Source organism: Artibeus jamaicensis, unplaced genomic scaffold (genome assembly GCF_021234435.1).
Source record: "Artibeus jamaicensis isolate MK-2021 breed Jamaican fruit bat unplaced genomic scaffold, CSHL_Jam_final contig_468, whole genome shotgun sequence".
NCBI classification, from domain to species: Eukaryota; Metazoa; Chordata; class Mammalia; order Chiroptera; family Phyllostomidae; genus Artibeus; species Artibeus jamaicensis.
This window is the reverse complement of record NW_026521846.1, coordinates 2,200,408-2,224,531: the sequence shown is the minus strand read 5'-3', so window position 1 is coordinate 2,224,531 and position 24,124 is coordinate 2,200,408. Positions and strand designations below refer to the sequence as shown.

The 24,124-nt window shown below is 37.8% G+C and overlaps 2 protein-coding genes across 12 annotated transcripts in view; both read right to left on the bottom strand.

The window, feature by feature from the left end:
* Positions 1-5,642, bottom strand: part of ZFAND4 (zinc finger AN1-type containing 4) — a 237,270-nt gene extending 231,628 nt beyond the window's left edge. The window contains exon 1 of the mRNA XM_053667383.1: positions 1,285-5,642. The gene's annotated coding sequence lies outside the window, so the exon portion shown is untranslated. The remainder of the gene's footprint in view (positions 1-1,284) is intronic.
* A 96-nt stretch (positions 5,643-5,738) lies between these two features.
* LOC119047664 (WASH complex subunit 2A) overlaps positions 5,739-24,124 on the bottom strand; it is a 79,799-nt gene continuing 61,413 nt past the window's right edge. For 6 of the 11 annotated variants that reach the window (XM_053667373.1, XM_053667378.1, XM_053667377.1 and 3 more), the window contains 11 exons: positions 20,625-20,727; positions 15,899-16,051; positions 14,019-14,198; positions 12,965-13,093; positions 12,756-12,836; positions 12,075-12,197; positions 11,034-11,096; positions 10,473-10,685; positions 8,727-9,344; positions 7,750-7,927; positions 5,739-6,068 (listed from right to left, as the gene is read on the bottom strand). In XM_053667373.1, the coding sequence (XP_053523348.1) occupies positions 5,929-6,068; positions 7,750-7,927; positions 8,727-9,344; positions 10,473-10,685; positions 11,034-11,096; positions 12,075-12,197; positions 12,756-12,836; positions 12,965-13,093; positions 14,019-14,198; positions 15,899-16,051; positions 20,625-20,727 (1,981 nt within the window). In that variant the 3' untranslated portion in view covers positions 5,739-5,928. The remainder of the gene's footprint in view (positions 6,069-7,749; positions 7,928-8,726; positions 9,345-10,472; positions 10,686-11,033; positions 11,097-12,074; positions 12,198-12,755; positions 12,837-12,964; positions 13,094-14,018; positions 14,199-15,898; positions 16,052-20,624; positions 20,728-24,124) is intronic. The other 5 variants (XM_053667374.1, XM_053667380.1, XM_053667376.1 and 2 more) reach the window with 4 other exon arrangements.

Here is a 24,124-nt window from a genome sequence, read left to right as displayed (position 1 = left end):
CACCAATAGCAAGTACTTCTGTCTACATAGTAGAAGCTGTAACAACAGAAGTGAGGGATCAGGAATGCTGAAATGAATGTTGAAGAAATAAAGGCACTGGTGACCAGTCCTTGACCAAGGTATTTAGACACAGAAGATAACAGGCACACACAATGCTCTTCCACAGCAATACCCTGAATATAATAATAAACAAGCTCGGGATAAGAGAAGGTAACAAAGACAGATTTGGAAGTCCTCCATCTATAATGAGAATCAATACAGTAACTATGGGCTAAAAGAAAAACAGCAACCTAGTACAGCACTAATTGTGTTGGAACGCCCACCACATATTTGGGCCCCAATCAAAGGAGTAAAACCAATATTCAGAAAGAAGCGAGGTGGGTAACCAAATTCAAAACTGAAATGTAAACCTCAAGAAAACAGTTATATTTCTCCTCAGCAGTAGAAATCACTGTAACAAAGGACAAAATTCGCCCATTAAATCTTGTTAAACTGACAGAAGGACTAGATGATGGTAATGAGCATGCAGAGGCTCAGCAGGCCACAGACCTAGCCAGTATTAAAAGCAGCATCAATGGACAGTTTTTGTGCTGTGTGGTTTGACTGAGAACATTATGGAAGCTATAAATGTTGGAAAACAAAAGGCAATAAAGACTCAAAGGATGGGAAATGATGCAAAAAATAAGAATCTTTTTAAAAAGTAAAATTAAATAAAATAAAAATTAAAAATAGGAAAAGGCAGATAGAAAATATCTCCAGAACTTTTACCAATAATTTTAAAACATATTTAGCTATTAAGAACAATGACATCAAAAAACATTTCTAAATCAATTCCCAAAACACTTCTCTAATATCTTCTGTAAAAGTTCTTAAAAATACAACCATAAAGATGAACGATATGTTAAAGACCAGTAAGGCAATAATAGCACTAATTTCAGTGACTCAGAATCAGCTTTATCCTCTGTTCTAAAGAATATTAACCACATAGAAGTTATCTTTTAAATTTTTCCCCGATGTAAAAGGATCCATAATGATATGCAGCCATTAAAAACAGTGATTATTAATGAACTATTTTTACTAATGTGTGAAAAAACCCTGTAGTTTTAAGTACAATCTACAGAAATTCTATCACCACACCATGCATGTGTACCCTAAATTGTAGCTTAGAATTAATTTTACAGTGAAACTGGAAAATCCCTCAGAGCCCACATGTACTGGAGCCATCAGTGTACCGACACCGGCAGACACCTGTCACCTGCGCAGCCCATCCTTCTTCAGGAGTACCTTTGGCTCTGCAGAATCAGGGGCCTGATCTGGAGGACAGAGATCAGGCTCCGGGTCGGAACTGGCGACTGGGAGCGCCAGCCCCCGTCTGGCAGGCGGCTGCGTGGCGCTCAAGGGGCAAGTAAACTGGAGGCTGACTTCAGCGAAGGCGGGCCCACTGCGTAGGTCACCAGGGAGTTAGCGGCCCAGAGGGTGTGGTCCGCCTACCCTGCGTCCAGAGGGAGGTGCTTCTCTACGGCCCACTGAGGCAGCAGGGAGAGCAGCTCAGCAGACCTGGGTCTCGGATACCCTCCCCATTCGGTCCACTCGCCTGCCCACCTGCAGGCCTACAAGGGAGACACACAGACGCCTGGCCTCACCGACCAGCAACGCTCCACCACCACACTCCGCCCCTTTGTGACTCAGCACGCCAATCACTCGCTGCCCCTCAAGCCACCCTCCAATCATGCCTGGCACCGGTGGTTGCTGGGCAGCCGGCTTCCCTTGTGTTTGGAGGTGGCTGTCGGTTAGGAATGGCCCGGATGTTGACCCTTTACCTCTATATGAGGACACCTGACTGGAACTCAGGCACGAAGCCTGGAGACAGACGGAAAAGGCAGAGCCCCTTTCAGAGCCTGTACACTTCTAGTGTGCTGAGGCCGGCCTGCCTTGAATGTGCTTTGCATATTCTCTCCCCCTCAAAATCCTGCAGAGTTGGTACTGAAAACCCTACCTGACAAAGGAACAAATAAAAACTAAGAAAACAAACTTGCCTAGATCTCAAAATCCAAACCTGTTCCACTATTCTACTGTTTTCAGATTTTAACTTTATCTGTAAATGAGGACATTACCTGTCTGGGTTACAGAGACTGAATAAAATATTATGAAAAGTGCCCACCGCGGAGCTAATAAATGTAAGTTCCCTCCACCTTTCAAACTATTCTGTACTCCTTGAAATTCATCCTAATGATAGGTTAGATGATTTGATCACTCCAAAAGAAAACCATGTTTAACAAATACTTAGTCAGACTCTGCAGTGGGCTTGGATATAGGAGCAGGACCAGGGACAGAAGGTAGGGATGCATGTAAGAAAGAGGGAAAGGAGCAGGTAACTAGTAAGCACCCTCTCCTGCCATAAGGTAAGCAGAGTAGGGCAAGCTGCTGATCTGTGGGAACTGGGCAAAATCCAATTAGGAAATGAGCAAATTCCCAGTTCAATCTTTAAAGTGCCCAAGGATGAATTTAGTGGCTTCAGGACTGAAGCCAATTTTGCCTACAAGATTGTGCCATTGTTATAGACTGACTACTGAGCATCGAGATGGCATAGTATAGGAAAACTCAGACTGATGGTGACAGCCATCTGTGGCTAATAGCTACCACAATGAACAACACAGATACAGAACATTCCCTTAAGTGCAGAGTTCTATAGAACAGTGCTGCTATAGAGGTTGACATTTCCCCCTTCAGCACTTCTCCCTACAATTTACCTGGGTTCATTATGCCTCTTTCATAAAATCACACAAAGCTCCAAGAAATATAAATGGATGGATGCCTGAGAGCAAAAATTAGCAAACTTTTTCAGTGAAGGGCCAGAGAGAAAATATCTTAGGCCAGATAGAAAATATCAAAGGCTTTGTTGGTCATCTAGCCTTTGTCACAATTTCTCAACTCTGGCATTACAGGTAGAGTAAAAATAGCCATAGACAATATGTAAATAAATGGGCATGGCTGTGTTCCAATAAACCTTTACTTTCTGCCTTCACCGAGTAGCTCAGTTGGCTAGAGCATTGTCTTGATATGCCAAGGTTGTAGGTTCAATCCAGTCAGGGTACATGCAAGACTCCACCAATGACTGTATGAATACTATATTTTGCCTTGGCTGGTGTGACTCAGTGGATGAGTGCCAGCCTGTGGATGAAAGAGTTGCTGGTTAGATTCCTGGTCTAAGGCACATGCCTGGGTTGCAGGCCAGGTCCTCAGCAGAGGGCATGCGAGAGGCAAGCACACATTTATATTTCCATCTCTTTCTCCCTCCTTCCCCTCTCTAAAAATAAATAAATACAATCTTTTAAAATATATACCATATTTTGCCATGTAAAATGCACTCCTGTGTATAATGCACACCCATGTGTTTGGCCCAAACTTTCAGGGAAAAAAAAACCTTTCACTTTACGTTTTTAATTATTTATTTACATGTAGATACTTGTTATTTTGTAGTGTAAAGGAATTTTAGCATTCATTTTTTAATATATTATGGTACAAGAAATTTTATGTAAAAAATAATTACAAAAAACAAGAACAGATACAAGATATGTAATACCGGTAACAAATTTATGATATTTATACATCATAGAAGGCCAAGAGTCATTAGTCAGTATCAGACGTATTGTCCTCTTCAATTTATTACCAGTGTCTTCTGAAGAGTCACTTTCCTCATCTTAGTAAATTTCATCATCCTCAGTTCCATCTATAGCATTACTGATGCCATATTTTACAAATGATTTCACAACCACTCCTTCTTGACACTTACACGAACTTAGGATCCAATCACAAACTTGGGTGATGGATGCTATCTTGATTCTGCCTATAGGTGTTAAATCATTACCAGCTGACTGCATCTACGATGTCCACTCTTTCTTAAATGGCTTGTTTACTACGCATCAAGAAGTTGCAGTGAGCTGGTTGGTTGCCCACCAGGTGTCACAGGAAGTTGGGTTTTCAAGTTTGCTGTGATTGCTTTTGCACTTTGTATAACATGGGCTTTGAAGAGATCAAAAACACGGAAAGCTGTTTCAGTAATTCTTCAGGCCTTCATGACCAGACTTTGTTAAACCAGATTTTCATGCCTTTTTCATTCATCCATCCTTTTTCATGCATATGGACAATAATTTCACTTGGAATCTTTTGTTTTGGAAACATTTTTCTTTTGAAGATGATCATAGGTAATGGCATTGTCCCAGCTGCACAACAGGCTAGAATAGTGAAATGTGGTTTTTTTATGAACACTGGTTTTGACAGCCATGTCTTTGCCCCTTTGATGTCCACAGTTCTGTTGGATGGCACATAAAATATAAGTGGGACCTCATCCATATTGGTGACTTAGGACAGCTGAAATTTGTAAGTCTTTTGAAGACTGAATACATAAGAATGAAATTCCAAAACTTGATCCTCATGGGCTGCTGGAAGTTTTGGGGCAAGTTTCGTTCATGTCCTCATGTTCAAACCTTCTCTCTTCATAAAGTTAAGGCACCATTTAGGGGTCCCCGAGAAATCATCAATGTTTTTTTCTCATGCAATTTTTTAACCTTCTTCTCATATATCTTGGTCAAAACAGAGATTCCAGTTTGATGCTTCTGCAGAATCCAGGCCTTCACCTTCTGCTCTACCCCAGTCATTTGGAGGATTCCCTCAACACTGCCTTCTGTCCTGGCATCTGAAGAAGCTTTACTTCATGTTGCCTCCACAATCTGATGACACTCTCTGGGGGAGGAGGTCCAAAGTGTCTCTCTGCAGCACTGTTGCCATGCTTTTTAGTATATTTTAATAACTTTTAGCTTAAAGCTTGCAGTGTACAAAAACCATTTTGACATTTTCCAAGGAATTTTCCAAGAGTTTCTCCCACCTAAATGCCACAGTGTTCACCCTACGGTAATAAAGTTGGCATCACCTATCTTATCAAGTGGATAACAATCAGCATCATCTTACCTTACTCTATGGATAACAATATGCTGCCATTCATTTCATGTCATTGAATCATTGGCCAAAAGTGCTTTTGTTGCAAGTTCAACGTAAGTTCAATAAAACCTATTATTGTATTCCAGGGTATTATTTTGCAAACAGATGCCATTATTGCTTTCTAGAGCTACACTTTTAACATATAAGCATAAATAAGAGAATAAAAACATTTATACAGGTAAGGAATTAGCACTACTAATGTATAATAGCATCCTTATTTTTCCCTCAAACATTTAGGTGAAAGAGTACACATTATACATGGCAAAATATGGTAAGTGGGACAATAAATCAATGTTTGTCTCTTTCTCTCTCTCATTCCCTTCCTCTTTTTTTCTAAAATCAATAAACTTAAAAAAAAAAAAAGAAAAACACTCTCTTTTCAAAAACTAATAATGAACTGCCATAGTTTGTCAAACCTTTCTTTAGTGGACTTATGGAGGCATCAAAGGAAACCTCAGTGTAATCAATGGAAACCTTCTCTTTTACTGCAAAGATTCATTAAGTAGATAAATCTCTCATCCTCTTCCTCTATCATCTGACCAAGCTCTGACTAAGATAGGGCTCCCATCCACTTAAACAGAAGACTCCTGGTCATGATTCTGGCATTTGCTTGTTATGTCTACGATTCTTTGACCATCCATGAAAGGCACAAAGAGATTTCTTCTCTAATATACCTAAATCATATTGTGGCTTTACCAAGGCTAATTATAGTTTTTAATAAAAAAACCCACTGTGAAACATTTATTTCTTGTTTTGCTGTATTAAGCATGATTAAAACCAGTGCAGAAAAATACTAAGTGTATTTGGTAAGAGGTGAGTATGCTGTTTCAGTATTTGCTTTTTATAATTCAGTTAAGAAAATGAACATGTAAGACAGCAGTATTAACTCAAGGACATAGCTGAAGAGTGATATGTGATACCCTGTATGCTCTACGGGCCTCCAAAGGCATTCAAAGGATCATCAAATATGTTGACCACCTTCTGTTCAGATCTTGGTTTGGGTTCTGCCTGTGAAGATCGATTTTTTGGTTTGGTTGTCTTAGCCTGGATACCAGAAGAGAAGATATCATCTTTAAAAAGAAAGAAGAAAAGTTGCTAAATAGGCAAGAAAAAAAAAGCTTTTAATGCACATCTACACAAACCAGCAAAGACTCAAGTCTGGTAATATTTGGAATACCTAAAAACACAAAGACAAGAGCCAAGACTCTTAGATACTGGTCTTGGTTCTGCTACTAATTAAGTTTTATGATCACATACAAGTCACATGATAACTGCATCTCTGATCTAGCTCCTAACTTTATTGTTACATTATACTTATTTCTACATTCTTTTCCCAATGAATTTTAAAAGGGCAATAAAAATAAGCAAAAGGAAATCCAACATAGGAGTCACCTTTTTCAGAATAAATGCATCTATTTGAGGCATCTCAATCCTAAAAATGTTAAGTGTTTATGACTACATCGTGTTTAGTGTTTCACTGACTCTAGCTATTTCATGACTCATTTTATTCAGTTATTTTACTAACCCAGTAATGTTACTGGTAAAATTTTATCCTACAGAGATTTTAGCATGTGTGAATGTACATATTATATACAAATGTTAAATACAATGGCATTTACAATAGAGAAAACTTAGAAACAATATAGATCACCCTCAATAGGCTAAGAGCTAAATACAAAGCAATACTAACAACCAGTAAAAGGAGGGAAACAGATCTCTACTGACATAAAATGACATTTAAGTGACTAAAAGGAATAGCAGTAAAGTATATTCTTATTTTGGAAAAAATAAGTATAAAAACCTGTAACAATATCACAGTATCTGAAAAAATACAACCTAACTCTCGTTAATGGTTATCTCCAGGGTTTTTCACTTTTTACATTTTCTGGATAATATTAGTCTGTTACATTAGGTTTGTATCACATTATTTATATTAAAAAATGAAAGTCTCTTCTATGCCCCATGTGGTGGAAAGCAGAGTGACAGAGCTCACAGCTAGCTTGGGGAATAGACCGACCCAGTGTAGCACTGCAATCCCAGCTTTCTACAAGGTAACCCCAAAGTTTAGACCTGGAGAGAGAGGGGATGGGGCAGGAAATGTTTATCTGGCTTTAGCCCAATCTTATCTTCTAACACACAAGACGTTTTAGAAGCCCTACATTTAGGGTTATAAGGCATTTGGAATGTCTATCTACAAAGTAGATGTTACACCATGGAGTGAAAATGAACACATTTACAAACACAGATCTTTGGTGAGATGTAAAATCTGAGTTATAACCTGCTTTCCTATTTGGTCTTGTTCTCCTCCTGAACTGCCCTCCATTCTCTGAACACTGATGCTCACTCTCTAGCAAGAACTCTGACTCAACAACTGCATCACACCTGAGGCAGCAACCTCTATCAACTTCAGCATATGATGTACTTCTGAGCCTCCTTCCATAACACCAAAGTGTTCAGATTTGTCATGGGTAATTGGCAAGAGGAATAGTAAGGTAAAAGTTAAATTATGTAATAGTAAGGTTAAAAAGTCAAATTCTGGGCTCCTTCAAATACCCGATGTCCATAATACCAAAAAGCTACGTCATCAAAATAACTAGTCTATTTACTTTATCCACCTTCAGTTTAACTCAGGATTACATAGCAAGCCAAAGGAAACCCACAGGGGAACATTTTCCAGGAAAGGGCCAAGACAAAGAGCCAAGTCACTGAATGATAATATTCTCTATGTCATGTGTAGAAAACCAAACTTACCCATATCATCATCAAATATAGACTTAGCTTCCACTTTCTTCTTGGATTTTTCTTTTGGTTTTACAGTTAGGTCAGCAAAGATATCAATGTTATCATCAAATAAGTTGGGTTCAAATGTTCTTCCCTTCTCTCTTGTTTTTTGTGAGGGTTTAATTGCTTCTGTAGCAAATATATCGTCCTTGTTAAGGCAAAAAACAAGCAAAACAATATTAAATCAGAAACTACTTTTTAGTATTTCAACAATATACAGAAATGCAAACTGCCAGTGTTCTGGAACAGGCACATGACCTACCCCTTCTGCTAGATTTCTGCTTGACCTGGTCCTTCTCATTCTTCTAGTCCCAGCTCAAATGCAAACTCTATACAGAGGCCTGCTCTACCCATCCTACCTGAAAAAGAGCCTCCTACACCTGTCCATCACTCTGAACCACTGTCCTACATTGTCTTAAGACATTAACATTTTCTGAAAACATCTTATTTATTTGTTGCCCTATCTGTATCCAATTTCCCTCCCTGAGAGTGCTAAGCAGCAGAGTACTGGTCCTAGTTCACCTTGTGTCTCCAGTACCCAGATACTCTATAAACACCTGCCTAGAGTGTGCCATGGAAGGCCATGTAGCTTGTGCTCAATCATCAGCTAGGGCCTGTTTGCCTAAGAACCACAGGTTAAACATTTAAGCTGTACCAATACTGCTTTATATTTGTCATGCAGTGTCATATCAAGGAAGCTGACTGAAGCAACATTCTGATAAACTCTAAAAATCAAGATCTGTATTAATGGTTATGTCCAGCCAGCAATTACCATCTACATGAAACAAAATAACTATTTCTCATTAAGGAACCTAATTATAATTACTAAGCAAGTAGATACTGGGCAGCAACAAACCAGCCTCATGCAATTTATGGCTCTAATGCACCAAGTGGTATTTTCCTTCATAAAGAACCAGGCACAAAAACATACTGTTAAATCCTATTACCTCAAAAATACCTTGTGCTTCTGAGATGACAGCTTGCTGATCACTGAATTTTGATTCATTCCTCTTGCCTTTCTGATCTGGAAAGAGATAATCCTCACCTTCCAGGAAAGAGAAGGGATTTGTTTTCTTTGCTGGTTTTGGTTTAACAGACTGAAAGAGATCATCATCACTACCTGCCTCACCTAGAGCAGGAAACGCAGGGCTCTTTTCTTTACTTCCCCCTGGTGGGTTGGCTGGGTTCTCTGTAGCCTTTGCCTTGGCTTTTCTTTTCCCCATGGGCTGAGAGTCAGTGTCTTTGGAAAAGATATTTTCAGAATGAAAAAGGTCATCCCCAAGAGGCTGACCCAGAGATTTCCCCGAAGAGTTTCTGTCCACTCCATGAACCAGACCACCTGTCCAAGTCAAAGTGGTAGCAGACAGGGCTTCCTCAGAGCTCTCTTTTCCACCAGCTGCCCTGGGCTGTGGCTGACACCCATCTGGTGAAATGGTGCCATCTGCCAATTGCGCAATGGATCCTCTGGGAACACTCACGTCCTCAGCCTCACTGGACTCCTGGGCAGCCAACCGCCGAGCTGCACGAGTCTGTGGCCTACGCTTCCCTCTTACTTTGACCCGGCTCTGCAATAACAAAAAGACCACACATTGATCTATTAATTTAAAAAAAAAAAAAACTGTCTGAAGCTAACATAGCAAATAACCGGCTACTCAAAATACTTCAAGATTATCAGATCTATCTCAATCAAGATACTATCTAACACAAAGAAGAGGTTATTTTTTAAGATTTCCAAAGAAGTTTAATAGCTCTTAGTACTCCAAAACTAAATCATTTTAATCCTTTAGTGTTCTCCATTTTTTAGTCTTCTGAGGACAATTTCTATTCAGTTTCATACAAAAGCTTCATCTGTCTCTGGAACCTACAGTAGAAATGTTGGTGGTTCTGTGTCCCCTAAACCTCCCTGCTCCCTACTTTGGCCTCAATTCAAACGTGGATGTATTTCAAAATAAGAAAAAATAGAAATTCTGGTAATAACTTTTACTAGGGACTAGCCTAAAATCACACTCCAGGAAAAGGGAAATATCACAATAAAAAAAGAAAGGTAATCCAAGGCAATCTTTTCTTCAAATCAACAAACAGAAAATTCAAATGATAAATATTTCACATAAAAACTCTTGCTTAGAAATCAGAACTCTTAATATAACCTCAAAGTATGTCACTTGTTGAGATTTATGGTATTTTCTAAAATATCAAGTAATTTTGAGAAGGTACAAGCTACTCTAGGCAAAATATATATGACTGTGACTATTTCAAGGAAATTTAACAAATAATTTTAAGAAGTAGCCAATAATAAAATAAACTAAAATAAAAGCTAAAAAACATAACAAAAGGAAGGATGTTTTCTTTTTCACAAGGAAAATAGGTTTGGAAATACCTGAAATGAATGTACTGCCAGGGTTATCCTAGGCACGGCACTGTTGCTTACTAAGAGATCAGCTAAGACTTTCTAGAGAAAGAAGATGACTATTTCACTGTGGCTACTGAGCAGAATGTAAATGTAACAAATTTGGGCCATAGAAAAGTGGACATAGAATTAGGGAGGTGGAAGAAGGGCACAGAGAATAAAGGAAGGATGAGGTGCCTCTTTCAAATGGAAAGTTGGCCTATTGTACATAACTAATGAACTAGAAAGAAAAATATAAGTTGTTCTGGCTAAAAAAAAAGCAAGCAAGTAAAGGGGGCTTCATCACCTTGTTTGCACTGTGTAAAGTGTCAGCCTGGGCTGGAAGATCAAAACTCACGCCGGCTTCCCCACTCCCAGGAAGAGTGCGTATACTTTCCAGACTCCGGATTCTCCCAGGTTCAGATGAAGGGAAACCCAATTCTGACAGAACAGGATTCTTCCCAGAGATCTGAGGAGCTGCTGCAGGCAGCAAGGCTGCAGGGTTAATCGCTAAATTTGCCTAAAGAAGAAAAATAAAACTTACTGTGTGTATTTTCTTAAACGCAGCAGTGTATTACTATTACTGTGACATATCATGAGAGACTTGGTGTACATAATGAATAATGTGAAAGGAAAAATACAGGTAAGTCTCCTCAGCATGTCTTAAAATTAAAACAGAGGTTTATACACCTGTGCCCACCACCTGGGCCAAAGAACAGATGTTACAAATGCAGCACACAAGAAGCAACACTGGAGGGTAGGGAAGAAATGAGAAAACACCTGGCAGCAAGTAACATAAGTAAAAATCCAGAAAAGTGTACAGATGCCACAAGGCAGGCAATGAAGAGTCCAGATATGTTATAATTACTTGTATTTTCCAAATCCGAGGGGCTGGCTCTTTGGTTTTAAATGGAACGGGACCTGTTGAGTCCTGTGTGAAATTACATTCAATTAAAAATCCATTAAATAGAAAGAATAGTGTCCCCTGGGTTATACTTATGACTGTAAATATCTGTGGTGGAGCTAAACTATCGCTTTCTGTGATTCTCTAATGGGAAATGCATTCAAATCGCTCCTGGGGCCTCAAAACATTTCACTAAAATTATTTTTCTTATACCTCCTCACCCACTGTGTTAAATGGAAGGCTGTCAGTCTGTACATGAAGTAAAGGGCGACAGAGATCATGAATAAGATTCATGAGAATTATGGTGTACCAGAGCTTCAAAACTGATCAACTGGCAAAATTACCATGCTAATTATCCACACAGCGAATACTATGAAGCACACAGAAATTCATGTACAGCCTAATAAATGCACTGGTTCTACGAGCAAAAGCAGCTGAGACTTGAAACAAGTCGCTGGAGATATGCTCGTCCTAGTGACTTGTTTCATAGCTCAGGATGTTGAGGCCTCAGTGAGACACCTTGGGACAACTGCAAACCAGAAGGAAATTCCCTCTTCAGTCCTCACCTACTCTTAGTAGGCCCTCCACAGACAAGACTGATGAGGACAGAGAACTAACAGCAATGATCTCAGAAGAGGTAACATGAAAAGGGAAGGAAGAAATTGTATGTGATATATATATTTTATTTAAATGTAATTCTACTCCAAGGTAGCCCAAGGGAGAAATGAAGCTTCTAATAAAAAAGATTCTTCAACCCACTTTACCTCTATCTTAGACCAGAATTTGGAGGTATTACAAAAATAATACTAAGTATAGATTCATGAGACTGGAAGGTGGAATGAGAAGAGAGATGAGCAGGGATTTAAAACTATGATAAAGAAAGAGAAGTAGTGCTAAATGCTACTTCCCCAGTTCAGAGAATTCTAAATAACGGGTCAGTGTAATGAAGTTAATCTGTACTGGGATGAAAACAAGAGCTCAAAGTCCTTTGAGATCAGTTCTAACCTGAGGGGTTTCCGGTTTCCATATGTTTTTTCCTTTGATACCTTGAGTGGGTTCAGGCTGTTTCTGGTTCTTGAAAGAGTAAACAGAGTGGTCTTGTTTCACTACCCTCTTCTTTTCTGCTACCTTCAAATGAAAAAGAATACCAGAAGTCTGTCAAGTATCATAGACATTTTAAAGAAAAGTCATAATGCAATAAAAGAATCTCAGTTCTGAGTTTTAAAAGTCATTTTTCAAGTGAGGGCTGAACTAATTCAAAGTGGCATTTCAAAAATAAAATTCTAAAGACTGTGACTTTCTTAAAAGTCCTCTCTGTGATAAAAAGAAAACAGAGTACTTACAATATCTACTGGAACAGGGAAAAATAACACATACAGGCTAACACTCAAACTCAAAACACTGCACCTGAAAAGCACGAATATTTAGTAACTATTATATGCACTCACCTTACAATAACTTAAAAGTCAGACAAATTTGTACTGAAAGAGCCTTGGTTAGCTAATGTTTTGATATTAGCTAGGGAACATGAAAGGGGGACAACACAAACACTTTCATCAGCACGTTATCTGAAATTCATGTAACTAGGCCTGCAATTCTGTATTTTTTATTCATGTAACTAGACATTAATTTCTTTTCCCAAAAGTGTTTCCACACCCCCCAGTATTAAGAACAAAAGGCTGATACCAGAGGCTGGGATTTGGCAGAATTGAAAAGGTCATCATCTTCATCATCCCCAAAAAGGCTCCCAACACTTGGCTCTAACAACTAGAACAGACAATACTCAAATTCAATAGCCCAAACCAAAACAACTTACAAAGAGAACTAGGTGAATTGTTTAGATAGTATCTAATAAAATAACAAAGCCATGATGTGGAGAACCATTTGGAACTGACCCTGGTATTTTTGGTACTGGAGAAAAGATCAACATCTGGGTCATTGTCCTTCTGAAGCTTGTGACTAAAAAGGAGTTCTTCATCCTGAAAGACACCTGTGCTCTTGAGGCAGGCATCAGGAACAGGACTCTGGAAAAAACGAAGGAAGTTCATGTGTGTTCAGATTTCTAAAGATTTATCTCAATGAAACCACACACGACTACAACAATGGAACAACAAAGATACCCCCTTGTGGCTCTGGTTACAGTAGCTAAAGGTACAGCTGGACACAGTGTAAATGCCAATCAGAAAGGAATTAACACATTCATATAACAGAATACATACATCTACCAAAAACAGTTGAGAATATGTAAATACAGATATCATACATAATCTGGAAAGATCTTCTTCTGACCCTTGTACAGTACCTGAACTGTTTACTTAAAAAACAATCATTAGATCCATAATGAGAGACATTTTAGGGGTGAAAACACAAAAATTAAATAAGTTCTCTCCATTGCATTTTCCAAGGGAAGACACAGACGCTGACTTAATACCAAAAACTATACAGAATGGTCATGTACATATTCTTAACCTGTCAGCATCTTAGGCCAAAGACTTGGCACAGGTGTAAGCAGTCAACCTTCCCCTATGTCCATCTACTATCCCACAGCCTTCAGATTCTAAACAAGTTATTTTTGTTTGCTAGGATACCTGACATTTGAAAGTTACTATTTACATTAACTTGATATTTTAGTGGCCAGACTTGACATTCTAAAATTCCTCCTATTTATTTAGTATCACATCCAAAAATTAAAACAACTCACTCTTGACAAAATGGGTCACATTAAAAATTAATAATTATTATTACTGATTATACATGAAAACTAGAAATTAAGGTTAAAATTTTCATAACTAAAAATATCACAGTACATAATCATATACCATAACAGACTGGAAAAAAATACAGCAAAAATGTTGGTGAGGAAGTAGAGAAACTAGAACCCTCAATTCTTAGCAAGTCACATGACAGAACTAATAGCATGAAATAAGATTTTATTATCCTTTTGTTCACCTTCCCTACTTCTTTCTTTAGAGGCTGAATGCTGCAGTGATCTTCTGTTTTCTCCTCTTCTTCATCAAATAAACTAAGAGCAGTTTTGGTTCTACTTTTGGCTTTGTCCAATCCAGGTAATGAAGAAAATACATCGGAATGCTTGCCTACTTTCTGAGCAGATACAGTCAAAGGCCCTTCCTGAAAATGGAAATAACCAGGAAAAAAATAAGTAACACCAAAAAATGCAAATTCTATTAAAAAGCCTTCCACACTTCTCATTAATCTAGCAATTGTTCCATTTGCATGTTTTGGGACACTACAGCTCATCACTTCTACTCCCAGATAATTAAACACTGAGGCCAATTCTTGATCAGCTGCTCCAATAGAGAGTCTTATAAAGATAATTAATAGCCAAAGACAATTTTTCCAATCAGTTTAAAGCTGTGGGTCCCTCCTCCCTATCAAGGGATAGATGTCAGTTATAACTAACTCTGAGGCACACAGGTTGTTCAAGAGCTATAAAAAACTTCTAAGTCATAGAAATAACACAAATTCAAATCATTGGGAGAAGATCATATTATTTCCTAATGTTAGCTAATACAAAAGTCTCAAGGAGAAACTTTACTGACAAAACCAAACATTCACATTGTAGAAGGCTTACGCTGTGTGCAATAAGAATCTCTAAAATAATCCTAAAATGAAGCATTTATTCCAGTCATTCAACAAGTACCATATTTCAGGTAAGTTACCATCGATTATAAGAACCATTACTACTGTATCAATCAGCAAGAAAGAAAAAACAAATCCAATTAAACATGTCACTGACTATAAAGTGCATCTTCATTTCAGACTGGTTAAACTATGAAAAAATATGCTTCTTCAAAGAAATGTGTAATTTTAAAAATGACTATCATGTGCAAAGTAATATAATGGTTATAACTGTGAACAAAACAAACCTGGCCCCAATACTCAAGTAGTTTATACTGAGGCAAGGGAGACAGCAGTACAACAAGCAGTTATAGAGTGCAAGTGTGGAATGTGCTGTAACTGTAGTAATTCAGGGACAACAGGAACACAGAAAAGGTGTTCCAAACTGAAATCACAGGAAGAGAATGTTACACAATGACTCAGGCACAAAAAAAATATGTATCACTGCAGCCCCAAGGAACCTCAAGAGGAACAGTATATGCAACATTCTACACATAGGCCCTAGAAGAGATTAAGCCTAAGCAGATGAACACACAGAGTACAAGTAAAGTGAGAAAACAAAAGGTATACAGAGACTAATGGCAACTGTGATTTCCAAATGCGGCTACCAGCCTTATTTATAAGCCTCTCCTACAGGAAAGGACAGATCATCCAGAAAAAGAAAGCTAATGTTTTGGAAGACAAATTTCACTTAAAATCACACCAACATCAACTAAATGTAAAAGAAGAGTAATCTAAAATCTTCTTAGGACAGTCATTTAAATTCAAGTACAGGTGGGGGGCCTGGAAGAGAATCAGAGTTAACAGAATTGCTACAGAGAAGAGAACAAGTCAGCAGAAAGAGCACACATGCAGAGAAAAACCAAAATGAAAGATGTGGAAGAATACCCTGGAGAAAGAAGTGCAAAATGGACATCAGCACAAAATGATAATAATGTACAATGGGAGAAGCACTTCACTGTGCCACAAGCCTGGAAAAGAGACTGAGAGGCAAGCACAATACTGAAGGTTCTCTGAATAGTGGGATCAGAGATTTTCTTCTTTATATTTTCTAGGGTTTTCAAAACTTGCAAGCAATGAGCCATTATTTTCTGTAGTAGAAAAATGTAAGGGCACATGTATGTGTATGCATGTGTGTGTTTTACAAGAACACAAGACAAAAACAGAATATACAAGAAGAAAAAGCCCACCTTTTCTGACTCCTCAACCACATGAGTGCTCCCAAATTCTGACAATCCTTTGGTACTCTCAAGCTTCTTGTCCACAGGTTTCACTCCAAATTTTACCTCCTCCTCTTCATTACTGAACAGCAAAGGTGGTACCTCAAGGACAGTCTCTTTTTTCTACCAAAAGAAGAATAAATGACACCCTCAAGAAAAATAACAACAGAACCACTTGAAAATGGAGTAGAGCTGCTACCCCAGGGGAACACCTTGCATGTCTTATTCTTCAAACCTTTGGAGTGGTAAAACTGGGCAAAATAACCTTTGGACTGGACCTAAAGCATCACTGTATCCCAACTGTTTGCAAAGATAACAAGGAAACAGAGACTACAACTAAAATTGAAAGTTAAAAACATTCTTTAAAATTAGCATACTGTCTTAGCTTATCTATACCTATACCTTATTAACACCCATAGAAACTCTCTTCTTCTATTCATATAATTGTTCTCTTTCCCTTTCTCATAAACACCCCTTGTCTTGCCTCCTAATCAGAACATCAGGATGCTATTTGGGTTTCTGCCTGAATCAGTGCTTCCTGAACAGTTCTCCTTTTGGAACTCAAATAAATGCTCACAGTCCCTTGCATTGGCCTTTTATTTTAGATTAACACTCAAAAACAAAACAGGTGTGCTATCATTGCAATGTATAGAACAAGCTGAAGCCACAGGTCTCTTTAGGGAGTTGGCTAAGTGTTGTGATGGGAAAAACAACAAGATGAGCAGGCTACTCCCTGGGTCCAGCCTGGCAGGAAGCCAGTAAAACATTAAGTGCCTCACTGCTTTCTCTTTTCCCTACAGCCATTTAATGGCTAGATGAAAGGACACTGCTGTCTGAAAGATTTACTTTGGTAGGCTTAACTTTTGTTATCTTGGCTCACATACAAGCACTACCAAGAAAGACCGTCCTTTCAGTAATCCTGCCTCATTTATATCCTAAAAAACACCCCCTGGGTGGAGATTTAACATGCTAATGAGACATGCTAAGCATGAAGAAGCATGTAGCTCCATTGCAGAGGCACCAAAGTCCCCACCTCTACATACTTAGACATGCCACACAGACAGCATCCTTCCTTCCTCAACTTCTTTCCTCACTATTCCTTAAACCTACTGTAAACTTTCATAGAAACAAAGCCTCATCTTTCAAGGTTTTCCTGTTCTCTTCAGTATTATTTCCTTTATTTATAAGAAAACTACTTATATCTCTACCTAGCCCTTACTTTCTTCTTAATTTATATTAATAGCTATCACACATCTGTTTGTCCATTTACTTAATAAATCATACAGTATATTTCCACATCAGTTATGGTATTTTACATCAAGTAAGGGCTTCAACACAAGACTGCGAGCACTTTGCCCCATCTCTCATCTGTCCCTTACTGGGAGGCAGAAATTTCAGGTTAGGAAACTGAAATTATGTACTTAACTACATTTATCAACATTCTTGGGGCAAGTAATACCAAAAATTCTTGAAAAAAAAAACAACAACTCATACTACTAGACTAGATGCCATGAAGTCAAGTTAAAAAGACAGATTTGGAAACTAAAGAAGAACATTACTATGATAGAAAAACTATGAGTGAAGTAAGAATAATAGATAGGGTAAGGAAATTCTTAGTTATTGTTAGAAAGATATCCTTAAAGTTTATAATCACTTGAACTTGAAATAAAAAACTAGAAACCCATAAAAGAGTTGAAAATGAAACTCAATTATAGGTAAAACAAAACTGAAATAAAGGAAAAAATTTGTACAATGTGTGTTCACTGAAAATTACATGTAACTTTGATGCAAATTGATGAGGCTAAAAAAAAAAGAATTACGGTAAAACATAATCTCCCTTCAAATCACTGCTGGCCTTAAATCAATGAAAATGCTACACAAACTACTGGTTTTAAACCTTCCCAAAGATAAGCTGATACTTCATTGTTATCATAAACTTAATAATCTTGAGAGGATTACAAGTAAGTCATATTAAAGACTTCTAAACAGAAAATATCTTTTACATACTTTGTGTAAAGGTGATTATATTTCACAAACAGAAAAAATTATGTGTGCAGGTTGTCAGCTACTTACAATGTGAATCTCTGACCTTTGTCTTGTTTAATAATCATTAAACACAGGTTTGGCAGTTTTTCATTTCTAGAACCTTCAAAATTCATTAAGATTATTGCTTATTTATCCAGAGTAGAAGTTAGTACTTATAATTTACAAAGAAAAACCACTCAGATCTCCCTACTGTTTTAACCATGCAGCGACTAGATGTCCTATTTAGAGAGCTGCAAAGACAGGTGATTCATGAAAAGGATTTTGAGCACCTCAGAAGCAACAGCAGCAAGCCCAGAGCCCAGAAAGACAGAATGCTTCCCCAATGCTGAACAATTCAAGTACAAACTGTGCAACCCCACTTAATAGGCATATGGTTAGGAAAGAGTTCCTCAGTCATTAACTGGCATGTTCCTGGTCTGGGGAGTTTTCATAGGACAATTTAACATTTGTACTATATCTGAAAATATGAACACTATTTCCAGACAAAAGAGACAACAACCTCTTCTGGAGTATTCTGGGACAGGATAAGTCACTTAGAGTACATGATACGTGAGCCTGGAAAAGAGGAGTCCAGTTTGAATAAAATTAAAGATGGCATGGTAGGCTCAGCTGAGGTACTGTAACAAGAACATGACAGGATTAGTTATCTTTAAGAAGAGAACTAGGGAAACAGCAAGGAAAGCAGATGAAGGGAAGGAGCACTGACAGAGAGGGTAGTTAAGAAATTACCTGACTAGTCAAAGTTAAAGATGACAAGTCAGTAGGAATGGGAAAAAACATTCCTAACAACCTTGCAGAAGGCGGTGATTACACCACCAAAGGAGAAACAGTCACACACATCCTGTTACAGTTACACTGTGCAATACTATACAGAAACGGCAAAGAACGAAATTACAAAAATATTGCAGGACAAAAAAGGATACATAAAAATATACAGACATTATAATTTAAAACTTTAAAAAATGTAAATGTCTAGAAACAGACCTAAAAAACTGGCAACACAGTTACCAATGATGACATCCAGGGAGGAGTATGGAATGGGACTTTGCAATCTCTATGCATTTTTAAAACTTTTTTAAAGAAAGCATGCATGTATTACTCTGCGATTTAAAATAAACTTTAAACAAAAAATATTTAAGAGGTATGCAGGAAAAGCCAAGTATCAACCTGTAGAAAACAGAAACTCCCAGGCTCCTTTACTGCCATAGCCCTTCTTCACTGTACCCCTAGGAAGAGCAATGTACCTGGGAATGTGCAGGCATTAGGGATTTGGTCACCTGTCATTTTAGTGGGAGGAGAGGATTTTCTTCATCCAGCCCAGTGGAGGAGCTACCATTTTGGATTCTGTGGCTGCTCCCACATGGGAGGAATGCCAGGAAACTCAGTAATTCTTCCCAGTCTTTCAGGTCTGTCTGCCTCTAACATAAGCCAAACTGGAGTGGTCTGAGCTTGGGGCTGAAGGCCATCATGACAGGCTGTGAGTTGGTTTGATTGTTGATCTGTTAAGCTAACTCAGTTCAAGTAAAGGTGTTCTTCACGGAGTATAGCTTAAGAAGTTCTAAATTTCTCTTTGGAACTTGTAGCAATGGCCAGGGGCAATAAAATATTGCTTGGCCTCACTCTGTTCTATATGCATACTCACATACACCCACCTAGGGAATGTATTGGGGAAGAATGAATGACCAGCCAAAGATAGGATTCCAGTACGCGTAGTTTCCCTGAAAAATTATCATCATAATGCCATCTTCCTTTCACTCTTTAATACTCCTTTTTGACATAATCAACATCAAGATTGGCTAAATTTTTTAGCTTGGGTGATTGTGATAGTGATGCCACTTAGATGTAATCACTGGAAAGATATTTAGACCATGAGCCACTGATTGGCCACTTTTTTCTTATCATATACAAAAAAAATTTTTTTTAACTGTGATAAAAAAATTCAACATAAAATTTATCATTTTAAACATTTCCAAGTATATCATTCAATAATATTTAAAATATTCACATTGTTATACAACCAACCTTCAGAATTTTTTCATCTTGCAAAAATGAAACTCTACCCATTAAACAACTCCCCATCTCCCCCAGTCACTAGTCCCTGGCAACTACCACTCTACTTCCTGTTTCTATAAATCTGACTATTCCAGATACCTCATGTAAGTGAAATTATACAAGACTTGTATTTTGTTGACCAACTTACTTCACTCAGTATAATGTCTTCAAGATTCAAACATGTAGCATGTCAGAATTTTCTTCCTTTTTAGTGATTGGCTACTAACATAAACCAGGACCAGATTCTCAGTTCTTAAAGCATGCTCCTAAAAGAGATGCTTGAATTGCCCTGGTTGAATGGTAGCAGAACTCCATGCAACTGGCACTAAAGCTGGCGGTTTCTCCAGGAGAAATGCAGCAGTACTCCCCCAAGACTCTGAGACCTGAACCTGATGCTGAAACGGCGCTGCATAACATGGAGGAATCCTTTTCTCCAGGCTCTGCATGTGTACTTCACCTGTAACATACCACTAACCAGAAAGATCACTTTCTAGACTCAACCTCCAAGGTCAGGTTGTAGGAACTGATTCAGAAAGGTATCACTATTTATATAACATCACCTCAAGGATACTTCCTGAGCCTAAGAGGTTAAGAATACCATTGTCGTGTGAAGAACAGATGTGGGAGGAGAGCCAAACAGAGAGTTTCCACAATCAGCATCATCTTCAAAGAGGAGTGATGCTCTCTGGGTCTTCTTGTGACTATACAAACAAACAAAAGTCAAATAAAAAGCAAGTTATATATATTTTAAATACAATATCCTTTCTATGCCACACCTATAGAAACCCACCTACCACTAAAATACCTGAGCCATCTGTTGACCTTACACAGTTAAAAAAGTAAACAAGAAAAATCTTTGAAATAGGTGCAGCTTGTGTCTAGAAAACACCAGCTTAAGAAACTTATCCTTATGGTACAAAAGGTCAGGGGCCTCCCTTAATGAGATTTCTGATATTTTTAAGCATGCAAGATAGTTATTTTCTTATAGATTTTATTTATTTATTTTAGAGAGGGGAAGGAAGTGAGAAAAAGAGGGAAAAAAACATCGATGTGTGGTTGGTTGCCTCTCACACGTCCCCTACTGGGTCCCTGGCCCACAACCCAGGCATGTGCCCTAGACTGGGTATTGAACTAGCAATCCTTTGATTTGCAGGCCAGCACACAATCCCGGAGCCACACCAGCTAGGGCTAAGATAATTATTTTTTAACTAGCTATAGCAGGGAAAAATCGTATTTATGACTTTCTGAACAACTAATTCCCAAACACACAAATAAAATCCCCAATCCACACAAAAAATATGTTTCATGACAGATTCTGAAAGCAAGCTGGAGAAAAGCTAGTTTTTTTTGGACATAAGATAACTAAAGAGAAACAAAGACAGTTAACCTCTTGGCCCTCATTCCACATCTCAGCAACTACTGGTTAAATCAGGGCCTCTGGTGGAGATCTGTCCTCAGAAGAAAAATATGCTGCTCAGTGAGCTAGAGTATTTCTCACTATAAATAATAGGTCAAGTATTCTGATTTATTTTAAAAGTACAGGTATCACACTGATGGCTCTCAGGGTTGAGGGATTGAACAGTAAAAGGAACAAAAATAGAATGAACTCTTGGAAAGGGACAACAGTGTGGTGAGTGAAGGGGGAGGAGGTGAGTGAAGGAAGGGGGTATGGGGGGATAAATGGTGATGGAAGAAAATTTTTAATAATACCTCATAATTAAGTTATCTGTGCTTTGTCTCTCAAACAAAATAAAAACATTATGATAAGCATAATGTTTATGGCCTATACTTATAGCACTTTTAAAAATGAAAGGAAAAATTAATAATAATTATACAGCAATGATAGGCACAAACCAGGGCTGCCTGGGCAAACCAGGATGTTTGAATGCCCTCCTTTCAAGAGAGTATTTCACTTTGTTAAAGTTACAGATCATTTTTTTTCAATCATTTGGAGATATAATTTACACACCATAAAATTTATCCTTTATAGGGTACAATCACTGATTTTTAGTATATTTAGAGTTGTGCTACTATCACCAAAATCTAAGTCTACAATATTTCCATCAACACTAAAGGAAACTTGATACCTGTTAAGAGTCACTCCCAATTCTCCTTTCCCTTCAACTCCAGACACACACTTATCTAAATTCCATCTCTATGGACTTATCCATTCTGAACATTATATGCAAGTGGAATCTCACATATGTGTTTCTGTGACTGGCTTTCTTCAATTAACAAAATATTTTAAAGATTCATCTACCCATACTATAGCACATATTAATTCTTTATTCCTTCTTACTGCTGAGTAAGACCCCAATGTATGGATATAACATGAGATCTGTCCAGAAAAAGTCAAGCCATTGTTAATATAACAAGAACAATTTGAACAACATATATGTAACATGGCAGCCAGGGAGAGTGGCCTAAAATGCACATGGGTGAACAATGATAACATCACTGTACTAGTCAGAGGGGGTGGTACATGCTGCTGAGTGTGCATGTTTACCGTGTGGCTATTGCATTCAAAATCAGTAGGTCAATGGGTAAAAACTAAAAGCTTTCCCACTAAGATCAGGAATGAGAACAGAATGCCCGATTTCACTACTCCTATTCAACATATTTCTGGAAGTCCTAGCCATAGCAATCAAATAAGAAAAAGAAATAAAAGGCATCCAAATTGAAACGAAGGAAGCAAAACTGTTACTGTTTGCAGATAACACAATAGTGTACACAGAAAACCCTACAGACTCCACCAAAAAACTACTCAATCTCATGTCAATTTGGCAAAACAGCAGGATACAAAGTCATTATGCAGAAATCAAAGACATTTTTGTACTCCAACAATGAAATATCATAATCAGAAACCAGGAAAAAATTCCCATTTGCTACAGCAACAAGAAAAATAAAGTACCTAGGAATAAACCTAACAAAGGATGTAAAAGACCTGTACTCGGAAAACTACACAACACTGAAGAAAGAAACTAAGAAAGACACAAACAAATAGAAGCATGTACCACACTCTTGGATTGGAAGAATTAACCTCATCAAAATGTCCATACTAAGTTTATAGTATGGACATTAATTTATATTAATGTCCAAAAATTTATAGGTTCGACACAATCCATATTGAAATACTAATGACATACTTCAGAGATATAGAATAAACATTTCAAAAATCTACATGGAACTATAAATGACCCCGAATAGCTGCTACAATTTTGAGAAAGAACGAACCAAGAGGAATCACAACACCTAATACCAAACTGTACTCACAAAGCCATTGTAATCAAAACAGCTTGGTACTGGCATAAGAACAGACACATAGACCAATGGAACAGAAGAGAGAGCCCAGAAATAAACCCAAGTCTCTAAGGTCAATTAATATTTGACAAAGGAGGCAGCAGCATAAAATGGAGTAAAAATAGCTTCTTCAACAAATGATGTTGGGAGATCTGAACAACTACATGCAAAAAAATGAAACTCAATCACCAACTTACACAAAAATAAATTCAAGGTAGATAAAAGTCCTGACACCATAAAAGTCCTAGAGGAAAGAAACCACAGGGCAGGAAAATCTCAGATATTCCATGCAGCAATATTTTCACCTATATGTCTCCTAGAGCAAGGAACATAAAGGAAAGAATAAACAAATGGGATCTCATCAGAATAAAAAGCTTGTGCACAGCTAAAGAAAATAGTATTAAAATGAAAAGAGAACCAACTATATAGGATAACATATTTGCCAGTGATACCTCAGAAAAGAGTTTCATCTCCAAAATATATAAAGATCTCACACTATTCCACTCCAGGAAGACAAACAATCCAATTAAAAAATGGGCAAAAGACTTGAACAGATACTCCTCCAAGGAGTACATATAGAGGGCCCAGAAATATATGAAAAGATGCTCAACATTACCCATTAGAGAAATGCAAGTTAAAACCACAATGAGATACCACTTCACACCAGTTAGAATGGTCATCATAAACAAATCAACAAACAACAAGTGTTGGAGAGGTTGTGGAGAAAAGGGAACCCTTGTGCACTGTTAGTGGGAATACAGACTGGTACCGCCACTGTGGAAAACAGTATGGAATTTC